The 18,584-nt window shown below is 48.6% G+C and overlaps 1 protein-coding gene across 1 annotated transcript in view; it reads left to right on the top strand.

Annotated features, from left to right (window-relative positions):
* The window catches only part of LOC128721823 (protein obstructor-E-like), a 32,036-nt gene extending 14,008 nt beyond the window's left edge, over nt 1-18,028 (top strand). Inside the window, exons 2-5 of the mRNA XM_053815618.1 lie at nt 14,733-14,957; nt 15,952-16,140; nt 16,621-16,859; nt 17,183-18,028. Coding sequence (XP_053671593.1) covers nt 14,733-14,957; nt 15,952-16,140; nt 16,621-16,859; nt 17,183-17,269 — 740 coding nt within the window. The 3' untranslated portion in view covers nt 17,270-18,028. The remainder of the gene's footprint in view (nt 1-14,732; nt 14,958-15,951; nt 16,141-16,620; nt 16,860-17,182) is intronic.
* The last annotated feature ends 556 nt before the right edge of the window (nt 18,029-18,584 follow it).

Below are 18,584 nucleotides of genomic sequence, written 5' to 3'. Positions count from 1 at the left end.
TAAACTTGACTCTCTTCCTGCGTGTCCTTTGAAGGAAACAGGTAGCTTCGCAGAGCTTGACGCCTGGTCGATAGGCAACACGCGTTACACGTACCCACACCGTACGAAGATCAGATTAGTTTGCATCCTTAAGTGCGCTAGTGAGCTCGTTCGTCAGAGCAACAATGGACAGAGTCACTTAAAGAGTTCATTCTGAAGTGAGATTGTCCATTTTTGGAGAAGCCTTTGTCATGCTGCCGACTCGCCAACGCCATAAACAACCTCTGGCGGCATTACGCGAAGCAGAGGCAATAATTCTCCACCAATGCGATTATCTCAACTGTCTTAATCTTTTCCCTGCTTATTAAACCTATTCCTGGCCGCGTGACCACGGCCTGTCCCCTTGCGTTCTTTCCGCTCGTTCTTTGCTTCTCGACACGCCATTGTGAGTCGGAAAATTCCCCACCACGAGCAAGAACGTTTGATCGTTGCTGAAAGCGACCCACGCCATCGTGATGCCACTTGATGTCGATTTTCCGTTTCGCCTGTTTTACGCCGAGCTTCAGGGCACGCGTTCGCGTTTTTCATTGCATGGCTTTGCCGAAAGGGGACGGGAAAAAGAACACCGCAAGAAAATAGACACGCGTGGGCTGGCAGGATTAGCGTTTCTCGGGAGCGTTCTGTTCCTTGCCAGGGGGACTTGCGGGCGTTCCGGGAGGCGTTTGGTTGGTATTATTATTTTTATTAGTACGAAACCACTTCCAGCCACGGTTTGGGAGGCGGTAGCGAAAACAATTCCCTTCGCCAAGAAGCAGTAGGGGCGTCGTTTGTTTGTGTGGGGATGTTTTTTTGTTCCTTTTTCCGCCGTCTACCGAAAGTACTGCCCGTTACCATGCGAGCATCAAGTGAAAATAAACGAATCTCCTGCTGCTTAGTGGCTTTATATTTGGTGCTGCACACGGACCGATTCAAAACGCTTTGCGGGAGCTAGCCTGGGCGCGAGCGTTCATTAAATGAATTCCACCACCGCTTAGTGGTGAGAGTGAGGCAAAGCGACCGTGAATAAACAATATGGCCCCGATCGTTTGGTGGTTGGTTCGAGTGGAATTTCGTGCACTTGGGCGTGCGTGCACCATTTTGTATCTCTCCGACGCGCTTCGTTTGCGGTCGATTTGCAATCGGTAAAAGCGAGGGAGCTCAGAAAATGAAGCCAAAAAAGCAAAAAAAAAAACCAACTCACTTCAAAGAACCGTATTATTTTTGGGGCCTTTCTGCAAGGGGGCGCCCCAAATTGCAGCTTGATCCTTGATGCGCGATTTCAGCGACACTTAGCCGGTGCGCGGTTTGTAACGCTAAATAAATTTCCCAGATTGGAGCACCCTCGGGCGACAATGGCGGGTGGTTTCGCAGCGGTTCCACGCCATCCTCACCAGAGGACATTGGTTGACGTGTCGCGGACGAGGATTTCTTTTTCGTATTTGCTCCGTTTGCGAAGATACATTGCGTGCCGCCGTTCGGTGCTATGGTAAGGATTTGAAACACAAAAGGAAAAAAAAATGACACCACAAAATGCAAATTTTTGAGGCGATTCACCGTACCACTCAACCGAATGCACGATGGGTACGGTTGGGTGCCGCTTTAAAGCACCCTAAAGATTTTGGTTTATCGAGTGGATGGGATGTAAAGCTAATTTTACGGTAGCCTCGTTATTTGTTTCCCGAGCGTTTTTTTTTCTCCCCATTTACGTTCTTTTCTTGCTTGCCTCTTTGCTTGGCTGGAAAAGCTGGACGTTTGGTGGCACCGGTTCGGGTTGCTCGTTTGTACTTTTCTGAGGTTTCACGCGTTCGGCCTGTCACGCTCGACTTTCGGTGAGTTAATTTCGGTGCGTTTCGAGGAGCATCCTGGCAACCGAGCGAGCAAACAGGGCCAGAGATTGCGCGAGCGTGCGAAGGGAAATAAAACGGAGCGCAACAGTGCTTTCATGTTCGTGTTGCCCTCGCAACGCGGCTTAGAAGAAAGTTTTCGCCGAAGCTTTTGCGCTGGGCTGGGAGGATCAATGGCTGGGAGGAGGTTTTTCCTGAAGCGAACGCAACCGAGACGGATCCATTTCCGAATTTTCTCGTTCGTGCGCATTGTTTGTGTGCTGTTCGTTGGTGACGGTCCGGATCCGCAAGGGGTCATGCAGCTTTGAAGCTGCTTTGTCACACGTCGAATAACACGGTGATGTTTGATGTGCGTCAAGCTTTTTTTTTACTTTGCAAACCACGATGGTCATGCTTTTTTGCCCTTTTGAACGGTTTATTAGCAAGAAGGTCATGCGGGAGGGTACTGGAATAAAACGTTTCATTGCATATTCTCCTTGAATCTTGGAATGATCTTAAAAAAATGACAAATAGTTGATAATAAAATCCTTTTTTGATTTTAGGTGATAATAATTGATATATTACTCTGTAGATGCTGTGTTAATTTGATTAAAATCACGGCGAGTAAGGGATGTAGTCGACTACCTTGTGAACAAAACGTATAAGCGTAATCTAACCTAAAATTTGTAGATCGCCAAAGATAGTGGAGCTCTAAATTACATTTAAGATAATTGATAGTTGCATTCAAATTAACTCTCAAGCTCAACATAGTCTACATTTTGGTGCGACAAACACGCTAAACAGATTAAATGCGCGATAGAAAGACAATCGGAGACAATCGCAGCATCCAGTACTGCAAGCTGTCTACTTTAACGGGACAGTTCCGTTTTCTGTGGCCCCTTTCGAGCCGAACCGGACGACAAGTTAGGCTGTTTCGTGAGCTAAAATTCTCTAATCCGTTCGCCCGCGCGCGTCCTTTCGCTACTTCCGGTCTTCCGGCTAACTCACCCTCCCCGAGGTGGATAATGCTATCAGCACAGACCCGCACGCCAGCTTGCGGTTGGACGGCCGAGGCTTTTCCACGCACCAGCCACGCCCCGTCCATGGAGACGCCCGGTGGATAATTTAAATGTCGTGTCTTAATTTAAATTGATACCGCACGCAGGAACCGCAACCGCCAAATCGGCTTAACGACGCCAAGGACCGAGGGTGCGTCCAGCCATCAAGCCAACCCCCGTCCAAACCAACGAGAGGTCCTTGCGTTGCGGTGCGGTTTTCTGGGACAACCGACAGGATCCGGCCGGCGACTTGAGCCAACGGTGGCCACGGTCACTAAGTAAACGGGGACAGTTGCGCGAACGACGGACGGCTTCTCGGATGCATCTCGCGCTCTCTCACTCCAGTGAGGTGGCTTATGCGTAATGCACGGAGTACCACCCCTTGTTATCCTTTCCCAGAACGCCCACCCGCTGGCTGACTTTGCGCGCCGCTAGAAATGGGATTTAGATGAGTTGCGTTCTCACAAACCCGGCAGAACTTTAGCCACAGGATACATTTCATAATTGTGAAAGTTATTGAAATTTATTGAAGTTTGTCTTATTAACATAAATATGCTCACCGGACCGGTTTGGGTGAATTTCGGGGACGTACCCATCCTCGCCCTCCGGTGGATGTAACGGACTCACCGTGGCTCGAGAATCCGGTGGGCCTGGTGGCTAAATCTAATTTAAACTATGGCGCACGAGCTACGAACACGATCCCTTAAATATGCCACCCGAAAAGGGGCCAGTGCCGGATGAATATGGTTGATCCCTGTGGGATCCGCAGCACACGGGCGTGGACGTAAACGGGGCACGTGTTGTTCCACCTTCCGAGTGGCCGTCTCGAGGTGCCGCGTTATGGTAATTACTCATTGTTGAACGGTGTTGGACCGGGCTCGAAAAGCCATACCCATGCTCATGGCTGAATCAGGCGTTTTGCGAGCAAGCCATGTGTTTTCGTGGAATTTCAACCCAAAGGGTGCTGGGGAAAATCGGCGTAAAGGACTCACTGGTGGAAGCTATGAAGGAATGGAATGTCCTGGAGCCAGAATGCCCGGTTAGTTATTGACTGTTCCCTAACAAATGAATCACTTGGTGGACGGTAATCGGTTTAAGTAGTCGAAAAAGTAAAAAAATACTATCTCCATTTGGCGTAAGTTCTATGTCAATGTTCTAGAGGGCTCGCTCTTCATAACCGCAGGCATCTTTTGGTGACTCAACTCGCACTCTAGTTTGCCCTTTGGGCTTGTTATTGTTTTCGCATTTTATTGACCCTTGACTCGAGCGGGAGCGATAATTAAAGGGCACTTGTCCACTGGAAAGCAGCGCCATTTTCACTGCCATTTCGTCCTGGTAGGGAAATGATAACATTTTTCTCATCTCGCCAGCACAGTTACGGTGCGATTGGCACTTTTCCGCTTGGAGTTTTAGATGCTGCTTGTGCTAGCGAAAGCCACGGGGTGCCACTCAGAGAAAGTTTTGTAATCGCTTCCTTCATTGAAAACGATGATGAATTGTTAGTCATAACAGGCACTGCTGCCCCTCGGTTGCGACCACAAAACCGGAAGGAAGCAAGCTGGAATGAGGCCATGGAACGGTGGTGTAAAAATGTTGCCACAGGCAAAGTAATCACAACCTGGGTCCGAGGGCGCGCTGGGAGAGCATGAAATGTATTTAATGGGGAAATATGATTACGAAGGTGTGCTCTCTGCGCTTGTTGTTTTGGGTACGCTCGCTTTGAATGGTTCGGGCTTTTAAATGGGATGGAAAAATGGAAATGGGTATAAAAAAAGGAAAACTTTCTATAAATTGCACAAACAATTTCCATTCTCAACTGAAGCCGACGTTCAATCAAAGCTCTGTGCAAAGCTGAGAATGTTTGGCTCACAACAGGCTTCGTATTTGGTGGTTTTAATTAACAAAGTTTACTGTTGCACGATTTTCAAAATGGGATTCGGAACGGATTCTGAGATTGCAGTGCTGTGCGAAGTGCCTGTGGTACTAGAAACATTAATTATCACGCCGTTAGCAGCGGAAATTGATTGAAATTTGATGATGAATGACGTGGAAAGTGCTTGCTGGAAGCAAAGGAGATGCCATTGCGTCTCATTTTGAAGTTTTTTTTTCAGTTTCTAAAAGAACGATGTGAGTGTGAGGATTTAATTAAATTTTATATCTCTTGCAGGCATCAGTCTTTGATGTGTGCAATAAAGAACAAAAGGTTATCGTGTGTTTTTGCAAGTAATTAACACAATAATCAACGCGTTGACAGCATTTGATGAGATGCTAGAGAAAAATCTCATCAACGAGTCATGTGCTTAATGGGAAACCAAAAGGTCACAAAAAGAGTGCGGAAAACAACAGTCAGCACAGAAAAGAAACCCAAATGCCTCTGCCAAACAACTAATTAGCGCGTCTTTGGTAGTCGCAATAGTTGCGTGTGATGGATATACAATTTATACACAATTTGCGCTGTGTTTGTTATTTATTTGATGACACTTTCCACACGCATCGATAGTTGTAGCCAAATTCGGAGCAATCGAAAAAAAAGAGCGTTCCTTAATCAACGCCTATCGATTGAGTATTGGTAACGCGCACCGGAACGTGTTTGTGCTCGGATTCACTCTGTCGGAACTTGCCAAAGAAACCTACCAATGCTGGAACGCAAGGAGTAGATCGAACGCTGGCGACATTATTAATCAGATCGCGTTGCCTGCACGAAACCGAGTTTCCGAGAAGACTAGGTTGACACGGTTCATCCCTGCTGACATGTCGGTAAGCCTTTTACGACACACTCGCACGAGGATTTTTGTCTCCGCTCTGCCGTCAGGTACGCACCCCGGCACGCAGGAGTTGGCCACTCACAGTCTTTTTCGACGAAAACGAGGATACACAGCGAAGCTCCTTCACGTTTCGTCGGTTGCTACGTTGGCATGTGGCGCTGATAATCGAAAATTTGTTTGCCCGACAGACACGTGCCGAGTGTCGAGCGATGCCTAGCAAATCAACCCCCGGCCAGAGAAGACAAACAAGCCCTTCGTGGGAAGGAGTACGACCACCTACGGCTGTGCTCGTTGCAGTGAAGGTACCGAACTGTACCATTGACGAAGTAGCAGGTCGATTTTGTGGCGTATCACTTTCACCGGCGCACCGGAGAGTGTGTCATTTCTGGGGGCAAATATGACTTTTCATAAATTATTATGCTAAAGGAAAAGGCAACAAAAAGGTGGCTTCGTCTGGTGTCACATCTTTGGCTCACGGTGGGTACGGTTATGATTAAGTTTTACCGAAATTATTATTACGACGCCGTAGGTTGGAGCCACTCGTCCCAAAAACCGGCCCAGCGCTGTCGGTGGAGTGTGTTTAATGTTGGTAAAGCATGCTGCTTGAGTCCGGTGTGTTTGTGCTAATAAAATCTCGCACTTCCACGCCGGTTACTGTACTGGTCGGCTGGTAATGTGGTGTCGTCTCGAGCTGTTCTGAAGGACATCATCTGGAGTAGGCAGACCCGAACCGGGGCCTCGAAAAAGGTAAGGTAGGACCACAACCGGCGCACGCCAGGGATGAAACATTCCTCCTGATCGCTTGACGATACGCTTTCTCTCTCTCTCTCTCTCTCTCTCTCTCTCTCTCGGTTCCTCGGCCCGTACGGGTGGTGGAACCGGCGTGTAAAATCTTTGATAATATACAAATATTTACCGTAAAACTTTGCCTGTCCCTGGAAAATATTTGCTCCACTGCTGTGGTTGGTCAGCCATGAGAGGAACGTGTCCGTTTTCGTGGCGCTCGACGCGGCTCATATTTTGGGGTTGAATCGCAAAGGTGGAAGGCAGCTTGGTGGGTGGTTTTCTGACTTACCATCCATTCCATCGCCCAAAGCTGGCAGTGATTATGTGCGGCTCCTTTTTGTTTTGCTTTTTAAATCGCCATCCATCTCTTTTTCGTCGATCCCAAACGACCGGTGGAACTGGTGCGGTGAGAAACGGTATGGGCTCCACGCGCCATTGTTCTCGTGCCGAGAGTTGCCTTTCATGAGCGTGAATGTTTGGCGTAGCGCTGTTTGTGAATTTTGCGGCCCATCTGCAGGTAAGGCGTGATCGCCCGAGGTGACGAAGTTTTGGAACAGTTTTCCGAAGCCACGGGTATGTTTTCTTTTAATCTCTTCGTAACGGTAAACAGGAACTGCATGCCGGCGCTGGTTGGAGCTTGAGGTTTGCTTTTGAAAAAACTGCGTCATTCAAAACAAGATAGTGAGCGGGATTTAATGTAGAACGCACCAAACCCTCAAATCGTGTCATTAGTTCCACTACGCTCTCCCACCAGGAGTTTGAGCATCAACGTCTCATCGACGTTTATGGGGTTTGCAGTAAAGATGTTTGTCCTATCGCTCGTTAGCTTTGAAGGAGGTGCCTTTACACTAATAAGGCGGGACGCTTCTTGCCGGACAAATTTGGTTGCTACTAGTTTGCTTTTAGTTTTCCACTCAACGCACTCTCATTCCCCGTCTCAGGCACAACATTCTTCGTCTCCCACCAACACCGACATACCGCAAATTGTTGTGTAAGATATTCGGAGAAAATTCATCGGATCGCCCTGTGGCATGATGCGGCCGGATGTTGGGTACACGAAAATCGAAATCTCCGAAGAGGTCAAAAGGTGCTGCAGATGGGCACGAATGCACACTCCATTTTAATTTCATGTCCCGTCGTCGTCCAAGAAACCACATCAAAGCAACCGGAGCCAAATCAGAACCGGCGATGATGGTACGGATAAGAAAGTTCCCGAAATCGGATTTAATAAGGTAACCTCAAGACGGTCGCTTTGCAAGCCAGCTAGTGATGAGCTGCGGACGGAGGGACAAGAAAGTTTACGCAGAAAATTGGCACTTGTGGCTCGTTGACATGGTGCATAGTTTCGTCCGCAGAATCCATTCCGGCGGGATGTTTTTCATCCCCATAGGAATTCGTACAAATAGCGCTATCGTACAGGTTGGTTGGCTGGGATTTGGCACGTGCAGGACGAGGTGGAAAAGGTATATAAATTAAACAGGAGACGTTAACTTTTTCAACGAACCAGGTCTTTCGATGGTCCTTACCGGTTCTTCTATCTCACCGCCTGCCCGCCGATGGTCAGTTTCGCTTTTGTGTAATTAATTAGAGCTTTTATTAGCTACCGAAATAAATACCCTACACCCCGGGGGTGAAAACTTATTTATTGCAGAATTAATTAAAAGAAAACTTTTTTCCTCGTCTTTGGCCAAATTTGATGGCCGAGTGGTGAGAAGATATCGGTCGTCCCAGCGTTCGTTGTTTGATGTGGGAGCTCGGGTAACCGATGTTCGCCACCTCGATTGCCCCAGGTCATGGTTATTGGGTTTTCGATTATGGCTCAATTTTCATCAAAATGTTAGCATTAAGGCTGCCTGCATTGGTGAGCGAAAGTTTGCGTATCTGTGGTGGCGCGAGTAGAACGAATCAACGCTGCAGTGAATAGAGAACTTTGTGTTATGCTTTGGAAATGCGTTCACCGGAAAACCGAAAAAAAGCTAGAGATACAACGGTTGGCAAATATTCATCAAGCCTGTTCTTGACCGATGTTAATCTGGTTGGTTTTCGTTGTTTTATTCTATGCAATTGGCTAAGTTGTGAAGTGATATTTAACAATCCAATACTGTTTATGTTGCAATATTAGCTCGACCTAATGATTGCTGCGCCTGTACAGTATGCAACCAAAATACATCTCGTCCCTGTCAATAGTCAGCATACTTCTGTAAAACCCTTTTCCGATTGTAGTTACATTGCATCGTTGTAGCGTTGTACGTTTGGAAGGCGATGTTTGCTCGTAGGAATGGAATTTCTTTCGTTTATTCTCATTTGCATTCATTCAAGTTGCTTTTCGCCCACCGCATCTTGTCGCACGCGATGGTCGGGATATTTTTTTAACTCAAACTCAGGACGGTAGTAGAATGCGCGCGCTATCACTATCTTCGCCAGCCACGAGCCTCGCTTGGGTTGTTTTCATTAGCGTTCGAGTTTCGAGTTCTGTTAATTCCACTGTAGATGATTTTAATACCACTATCGCCAGAATAACGGCAAGTTAAGCGCCGGCTCTCGCGTTCTTCGCAGTACCGCCCGCGCAACGAATCCAACGTAAGAGACACCCAAGTGCACCGATGCAGTTGGCTGCAGCGGTAATGAAAAAGTTGTTCGCTTTAGCGTTTTGGATCGCAGTTGCTGTTGGGTTAATTAATCAGCCCTTGAGGTAAGCAGGAAAATGAGATGGGTTTTGTACTGCTTTGCCGCTGGTATGTTTACGTTTTTCTACCACGGGCACTTCCGGTTTGGTTGCACAGGATGCCATTGGCAGCGAGACCACTCGACCGAACACGAATGCAGTGCGGCGTGAAGGAATGCGGTTTTGCGCTGCAAGTCGCCATAGATCCTCGTTTGTGCTCATCATTACGCCACGATCGGGGTAATTAAAATATTTCAATTGTACCGCTGGAATTCTCGAGTGAAAGGAAGACGAACGACGTTGCTTTAGGGTTGAGTGGGCTGTACCATTTGTGGTGTTTTTATTCACTATGTACCGTCTTCAAAACCGCACGCTGTTCTCCCATTGCGCACCTGTGGGAGGGCAATTATTTTAAAAGCGCCTTAATCGTCCATGCATTTGGCAGGGCATTAGGCGGAGGATATTCATCTAATGATAAACACAGCGAATCCACCATCAATTACTGTAATGAGCACTCAACATAATGTCGCTCGGGCATACACCCACACACGCAGAGCGGAAGTAAGTCGTGGACATTAATGAAGGACGTGCTGAGCGGTGTTAATGATGTCTGCACGTTTGTGTAAGGCCTTTATCGGGAGTCACCCGCAGAAGGCAGATCGTGGCGCTTATAATTACCGAAATCTTTGGCCTTTCCGGCGAACTGCCGTTGTCAAAAGAGGAGCCTGGGCACCACTTTGGTCTAAATCACCGCACCGGGACCATTAGACAGCGGGGAATGTGTGAGCGAGAGAGAGATTGAGAGACAGAGCAAGCGTGCGTTCTGGCAGGAAGGTGCAGCTTGAGGTCAACCGTTCACCCAGCGCCCTCTGTCAGTGGTGCTTTTAATTTGTATAATTATTTTAATTTCAATTTCCCCCCGCTTAAGCGAACGTTCCCTGGTGCACTGGAAATTGCTCACCTGCAGTGCGATAAAACCGACATTCTGAATCGTGCCGGCAGAGCTCGGTGGTCCCGGATCGACATTTCGGCTCGTCATAATTTATAATTATTGCTGTGCGGGTGGCCGCACGGCAGACGGTGTTTGGCCGCCGGCAGCAATTGGAATCGGATCGGAGCGCAAATTCTTCCCTCGGGCCTACCGATGCGGGAAGGTTGCATCGGTCCGAAGATGAGCTTATCTTAGGCGAGTTTTCAGAACTGGCAGGAAGTTTTCGGAACCGGAAAAGATAACCAATGATACTGTAGTGATCGTGCTTAGGTGGGGAGATACTAATTAAGTTCTTATTTTTCGGCAACAAAATGTCACCCCTGGGGGTGATTGAATATAGCTGGTGTGCTCGCAAGATGAGAAACCTAATCCTGATATGATGCTGTTTTTTGGACATTTCTTTTCAATTTAGAATCTACACCAAGCATGTATACCAATACAAAAGAAAGACATGGACAACAATAAGTCCTTGCACTTGTTTAGAGATATTTTTAAAATCGTTCGCTCATTTATCTGGTGGGATTTTTTTATACGCGAACGTAATGGTGTAGAAGCTGCAAAAAATGTTGAACCAAAGCCGATGGTCTTCGGTGAACTTCTGACAGTTTGCAATTCGACCCCGGGGCCTAATTAGAACGAGCAACCGTCAGCAGATAGGAATCGACCCAAAACACGAAACAAAATGAGCACAAGAAAAAAGGCATCCTCACACAATGAAACAACACAAAAAATAGAACAATGATAGACCGTACAACGAGACACCGTTTGTGGGGAGCGCTCACCGAAGCGGACAGCTGCGTACGTTCGAAGGCCCCCGAGCACGAAAGGCAGGCGAGGGCATCGAACAAATCGCAGTAATTAACATTCAGAGAGCGTTCGTGGGAATGGTAAATTAGATAAACTGGCCACCGGTGGCAGTGAATTTTTATGGGCACCCACTTCAGCGATATCTTACATCCGATAATGCGGGAAAAGTGTGTGGCTCGAGTGCGGCACCAGGCGCCTCCATTAGCCGTCGTGAACGACTGGGCGCCTCCATCGGTCGTTGGCATCCCGGTGCGTGGTGGCCAAACGTCATTTCCTGTTCCCCAGGGGACTTTGGATAACTCTGGGCAAACGATTTTCAGCATGACAGGTCCTCAGATAGGCGCTCGTAAAAGCGCAAGGACGATAATTCGAATTGTTTCACCTGCTGGCGGAAAATCTCCCCTTGCTTCATTCATTCACCCTGTGGGGACTCGGAAGGGACAACCGATGGAGAGGCTACAATTTGCTCAGTAATGCTCATTTAAAATAGACCACTTTTAGAGAGAATAGAGAAAGGGAGCAGTAGGAAACAAAAGATTCTTCCTCGACGGATGATTTAAACTGAGCAGTACGAAGCGCCCAACCGCTCGAGGGCGTGGTGAGGTATTTATGAATTTAATTATCACCCACGATGGGGCTACCGGGGTGGTCTTTTGCGAGATAAAAAAAAATCGCAGCCTAGCGCAGGTGCTGGGTGCTTTCGTGTCTAACGGCGTGGCTTCGGACCCCCCGGGGGGATAAAGCCAAGAGCTGCATAATGAGGAGAAAAATTTACAGCCCATTTTATCGAGCCTGCCGTGGATCGGATTTAATTTGTGTCATTTCAGTGGCGCGTAATTTGTTTCTGCTCAATTTTCATCTTCAAATCCATCCGTAGTTAATGCACTCTCGAAAACCCAACAGCGACTGGCGCAAATTTCCGCATCGCAGAGTGGTAGCTGCTAACTGGTTTTGATTGAATTTAATTGTCGCTTTATTGGACGACGTAATGTAATTCGTCTTCAACGCTAGAAGACGATTTGTGACGCTCGGTGGATGGGGGAAAAAAACGCAGGCCAAGATCGACGGGGATTGTAGAAAATGGAATTATAAATGGATTGTGCCATCACGAGCTTTTCCCGATGGTGGAAAGCCTACTTGGGCGTGAAATACTTAACAGCACCACGCTCTGTTCCGGGTTGGATAATCCCAGGGGAGCCAAGCTGCGAAAGCTAGAACGCATAAAAACGTGTGCTCCTGCGGGAGGAGTTGCGAGGATGCGAGAAGGATGTGTGCCATCGCAGAGAGGCACGTTACGGTTGCTTCACTTCGGTCGAACAAAACGCACCGGGCGTCCTGGGCATGCCTTTCATCATCGCTTCCGGAGAGCAGGTGCAAAATCTTGAAACATATTTCCATCATAATCAAATTAATTACTGCGCGTCAAGGGAAAACGGCTCTTCGGTTCTAGCTTTTCCGTAAGTCCTGGGGGACTTTTTAAGTACGAAACTGACCGGATCGGAGCGAATGCGGAACTGACCGAAAATGTGTGCAATTAGTGAAATATGTAAAGAACAGCTGTTTTTTTTGCCTTCCATTCGTTACATCATTGAATGCGATACGAATCGAATCGTACGGTTCCAAGAACAAGACGAAGCAGAAGTACTACGTTTAATTCGATTATAATCCAACCACCGCCAGCGGATTCGAAGCGAGGCATGGCATAGCCAATGCCTTGGGTCGTGTCCTGCAAATGGCGGGGGTTGGTTTCACATTATGCTGCCCCGGCAAAGCTTCACATTCAATCCGCAAACGTATGGCGAGTGAGAACCTGCAATGCCGGAACCCCTCGGAACAAGAGTGCTGATTTTGCTGAAATACCGACACTCGCCGGCGTGGGAAGGACCAACTCATGCGACGCACGGGCAGGAAACGCAACCACCTGTCGAGAGAGCGAACACCTCGTCGAATTGCATCCCATCCCACGCGGAGCGTGGGCGAGCGTGTTCGGAAAATGGCGTGCGAACCGTCCGTTAAAACGCTTAAAGTATTAAGGAATTAATTATCTCCCCCTTACGGATGTGATTGCTCGATTGTGAAAGAATCCTTTCGAAGCGCACCGTTCGACGGTGCGCGAGCCAGCGGTGATGGGTTTTCGGACGTAGTGGAATCAATTTCGAGCCCACGCTCCGTTCGATGAATTCGAGCACCGACAAAATGGCACGTGTTGCGGCACGAAACGGCATGGTAATCAGCGCGCTGAACGAGCGGGTCGTGTGCATTTGCTGCGTGTCTTGTCACAGGGAAGCCATCAATGGCGTGGATCGGAATCATCACGATCGCCACCGTTGGTGCACACGCGATGTCGACAAACCGGGGCTTCGTCGCCGGCGCCGGTGTTGTTGGTGGAAGTTTCAATCAAATTGTTTATTTGATGAGCTAAAATCGAATTGACAGCCCACCGGTTAGGAGCGTAACTAAAACCCAATCTATCCTCCTCAAGCACCTGTAGAATGATGGAATGGATTTCATCCGATTTCGTGCTGATTTTTGTCCGCTTGCTGGGTGTACTTGCTCGAACTGTTCTTCAACAAATGGGCACATTGCGTGCCTTGAAGGAATTTATCATACGGAGGGTGTGCGCATGTAGGAGGAGAGACAATCATACAGTTCGAAGGGTTTCCGAAGCGATAACACTCTTAAAGGAAGTCAATGTGGTGCAATATCTGTTGAAATGTGGTTCCAGGTAGTCGTTGACGAGAATGAATGGTTTGAAGCGTGACATTCAGTTTTGATATTAATCTTTTGATTAAAAAATCAGCATTACAAGTGCTGTAATAATGTTAGCAAGAACGCTTTCTCCTCGGTGAGCCACCCGACGGTTGGTATTATTATTCACACGGCATTTACGCGATACGGCGTAGCCTACTGTGACTGGCAATCTGTCAAAGTGGAAGTTTTTATCGCACGCTTGACAGATGAAGTTTTCGCAACACTACCAAAAAGCCATTTGTCCTTCCATTCCACCCAAAACTCGCTGATAAAGTTCGATCGCAGCTGGCCTCGAAGGGGTTGTGCTGGGAAAGTGTTCAAGCGTCACCCTTCCTTCGCGAAGCCTTTTCTTTCCAGCAGAGGAAAGAGATGGGGCACCGCGAAAATACAATGTTTGTCGTCAAAATCCTCACCGTTCGCACTACCGGTGCGATGAGGGTATTAAATTTATTCTTCATTTGTCTAGTTTAGTCGTCACAGCACACAGCGGTGAGGGTGGAAAGTTCTACCATCACGCGCTAGCAACTAGTTCGACGATGAAAAGGGCACCCCTTCCGGATGCCTCCCACCAACGGTATTCAATTACATCGGAATGTAATTAAAAGTTATGCTCCTTCAGAGGTGTCGCTCGAGGTTCTCCGCATCGAATGAGACGAGTGTAGGCGTCTGTCATGGCGTGTCGAGACGTCGGTGTAGGAGCACCTTGGAGAAAGGAGTGTTCCAGGATAGGAGCCGCGTGCTGGTGTATCCTTATGTTGCAACAGTGTTTCCATTTGCATTTTACATTCCACCCTCGTGTCGCCGGGAGATGCGCGCGACTCGACTTACGATGTCACCTCGTTTAAGTAGCTGACAGAAGTAGAGTCTAAAAGTTTGAAATTACTCAAGCGATGCGGTGTAGTTATTGACTTTTCCGGCAACAGGTTTGAAATAGAATACGGAAGCGTTGGGTGAAATGTTTTCCGCTCTCAGCCTCGTTGTTGGTACATATTCAATAGCATGATGATAAACAAATTAAAATGATTAAAACGATAACTTTTAACCTTCTCGTGTCTTCAAATCTCTCAGGTCTCGTCAGTGGTCAGCGGCAGGATCAGGAGGATCCGTGCAAAACCAAATCGAAGGTCGTCGGTGACGTGACGTACTGCGATCGCTACTGGGAGTGCATCAACAGCCAACCGGAGCTGTACGATTGCCCGAACGGGCTTGTGTTCGCCGGCAAGCATCGAGGCGTCACTGAAGGATGTGATTATCCGTGGCGATCGAACTACTGCGACGGCAAGCAGTTGGCAAGTAAGTGGATGTGGAGTGCCCCTCTCTTATGGAACCAATCCAGCGCGCTCATTGAGCGCATCCCAGCTAAACGGTGCAACCAATTTCGCGCCCCCGTTCTGGGGCTCGATAATATCAATTATTTTGTGGAGTTGTGTCTGTTGCTTCGAGAACAGGCACGATAGAGTCTAGGATCGACTTTCCTTTGATAATGTAATTCACCGTTTTGTGCACCGTTTTCCCTCCAAAGCACGAGCACTCTCTCTCTGTCTTTGGCTCGCCCATTCAGCCTTAGTAAAGTGGCTTCCAGCTTGAAAGGTTGGCAAACTTTCCCATCCAAAAATAAGGGGAAAAACACACACAGAGAGAGTGAACAAGATGAAAGCGTTTACGAAAAACTTTGGAACAATCGTTTCTTTGAAGTGGGGTACCATGGAGCCAGGAACAGAGAAGACGAGGGAATGAGATAGAGAGAGAGAGAGAGAGAGAGAGAGAGAGAGAAAAGGAGAAAAGAATAGTGAGCGAAAATAAATACGAAGCTGAAACAAAGTTTCCTCGCCTGCATTTTCACGCAAATTAACCCAATTCGGTGGAATTATGCAGCTCTCAAACGAGCTATAGCACCCGAAGCCGCCGTTCCATGGCCCAGGGTCGAATTAGCAGCAGCCGCATACAAAAAAAAATAATAAGAGTAGTGTGCTCGCGCGGCGGGCAACCTCAATCGCGTGGGGTGCCGTTTTTTTTTTGTTCTACCTTCAACCCTTCCCGGGTCGCGTTTTCACACGAGCCAAGCATAAACGCCCCGGGACGCAAGTGCAACGGGAAATTGAGTGCACTCGAGCGTACTCGACTGGCCGGTGGAAAATGGCGTTGGAAAATCGACCAACCCGTTTTAGGGTTAGACCGGGGCGTGATTATCGGTGCAAAAGTTCGCCCCCTAAGGGCCACGGGGGAGAGTTGAAAGTCTCGTCGTGATAATTTCTCACTTTCCTTGCTTGTCCACTCCATGCCACAGACGGTCCCATCTCGACGGAGCACTGCGATTGGCTGTACGGTATCTTCGGTCACGAGACGTCCTGCACGCGGTACTGGACCTGCTGGAATGGAACCGCCACCGAGCAGCTCTGCATCGGCGGGTTGCTGTACAACGAGAACGCGCACAGCTGCGACTGGCCGGAAAACGTTGACGGATGTCAGAAGCACCGTAAGTGGGGGTCGAATCGAACACATACACACTCACACATACATGTTCCCAGCTCTTCCGATGGTTGACGTGGTTGGCGTTGACAATTTTCGAGTTGCTGCTCTGCGCCTTTTTTTTTATACCCGTCAGCCCGTTCTTTCGGTTGCCTGAAGCTGGTGCTCCCGTTTTTGGAGGCTGTGAACGTGTGTGTGTGTGTGTGAGCTGCCCAAACCAGACGGCAGTTCGGAAGGCCGGAAGCGGAAGGAAAACGTTTCTCATTAATTTGTTTGCCTTTCCTCGAACCCCTTTTTTGGCAACGAGGCCAGAAAGGGCCCATGGGCACGCTTGGCCGATTTCTCGGTTGTGGCTGGGCGCAGGAAAAAGGACCTACACGAGAAGCGCTCCTTCTACTTCGACGAGCTGGCGGGTTTCATTCGTCGATTCGTTTTGTCATGGTTTCGGTTTGTTTGTGTTGTGTGTTTCTTTTCCTTTTTCCCGCAGCCCTCTGCAATGACGACGCGAACGGTAATGTGCCCTTGGGCAAGTCCTGCAACCGCTACTGGCAGTGTCAGGGTGGCTACCCGCGGCTCCAACGTTGTCCCGCCATGCTCGTGTTCGATCGGCGTAGTCTGCGATGCGTTGTGCCCCCAACTGAGGATTGCGACGTGCCGACCACTCCAGTTCCACTGGAGTATGATCTGGACCAGCAGCAACACCAGCAACAGCAGCAGCAGGGCAAGGTATGTGAAGGCTGTGTGCTTCTCGGAAGTGCAGCAAAATGTCCCCTTCAACATGGTAGACAAGAGCCAGGAGGTTAAGCTTCAAACTAATTTCGTTGGGGCGTTATTTTGGAGTTTGTAAAATATTTGAAGTACCTCGTACAGATTTGTACGCAAAATGAGGAATTGTTCACTAGCGAACATTCCATAGACTCCCGAGTACAATTTCATATGAATCCAACATCTAATGGCGCTGCCCGCTTCTTTGCTCTCTCTCTCTCTTTCTCTGTCTCTCTCTCTCTCTCTCTCTCTCTCTTACCTTGCTTCTCTCCACTTGCTTGCAGGGAAATCCAAACGCAATCTACCAATCGTCCGGTTCCGGTGGCCTCCAGGGTGGCAAACTGCAGTCCGGAGGACGAAACAAGAACTAAACAACTGTCCACCTCCAACATACCCGCCCACACACAACCACAACCAACACATCCGCGCACCCACACAAGCCTCGTTTTTAGTAAAGCTTCCACGCGTCGGTTCGATGTCGAACGGTGAACTTTTGCCAATCTTCTCCGTCCCACTACTCGGCCAGGTGAACTGATAATAGCCACCAGCGTGTACTGGGAAGTGTCTTATTCCTGGAATCTCACCGGACATCTGCTGCAGTTGTGCATCGTGGATCCCCGGCGGGTGGGATTTTACCTCACCGGTGGAATTCGTCACAGTGAGCTGAGCTGGAATTGAAGCGATTGAGACCCACCTGGACGAACACCTGGACGGGACGAAATTGAACCCTCCGGAACATCTCCGGGCAACGGACGAAAAAGCTGTCAACGGCAGCCCGTGAACGTATTAAATGAGCTGCAAACTAACTCATTTACCGAGCCACCGTCCGCTAGCAATTTCGACAATTCGGAAGCGGAATTGATGCAAACCGTTCGTTCGTCCGTTTGCCTGCGCCCGAAGGGGTGTTCGATTTTAATCAAACAATCACAGCGCCGCCCGCCCGCGAGGGAGCGAATTCGTGAAGCCGAAGAAAGCGTTCGATCTGGAAGCGAAAGCGAAAAAATAAAACAAAAGCCAGCGCCATCATTACTCCTCCACCGGCCACATAGAGGTGCGCCTTATCTTATCCCACTGCGACACTTATTTAAGAATGTGTAACGTATGTTAAGTCGACCGAGGGGCCGCGTAAAGATAATGCGTAAATAAAAGTATAGAAATAAACCAGTAACCAGTAACCGGGTGGGGGTGGTTCTTATCGTGGTTTTGCGGTTCTTTGGAGTGACGTTCCTATGCCTGACGTGCTTCGCCAAGGAGAGCGTGCAGAAGCGTAAGTATTTTAAGAAAGAGCAAAAAAAAAAAACAACCACGTAATGGTTCAACAGCCATAAATATCACCACTCCGTCGGCCAGCTGCTGATGCACCCGCGTCTAATTGCACCGGAAGCCGCCCGGATGCGTCACGGCCGCACCCGTCACGGACCGAACGATTTAATATCTTCGCTAATATGACAGTTTTATGGCGGTCCTTCCTCCGGCCTCACAGGCATGGACCATGAAGCTGGACGAGCTTTTGCAGCTCACCATGTTCGCTTCATTTCGTCTTTCTTGGCGTCACGCGAGCCATTTCGCTTGAGGAATCGCGCTGAAGCTGCGTTGATTTCCTTTGTCTGTTCCGCGCGAGGCATCGCGACTGATCCGAAATGGGTTTCCCGATGGAAGTTGAAAATGTCCTGCGAGGCGTGATCC

This window comes from Anopheles nili, chromosome 2, assembly GCF_943737925.1.
Source record: "Anopheles nili chromosome 2, idAnoNiliSN_F5_01, whole genome shotgun sequence".
Lineage (NCBI taxonomy): Eukaryota > Metazoa > Arthropoda > Insecta > Diptera > Culicidae > Anopheles > Anopheles nili.
The sequence above is the reverse complement of the archived record's forward strand: the minus strand, read 5'-3'. Positions and strand labels throughout refer to the sequence as shown.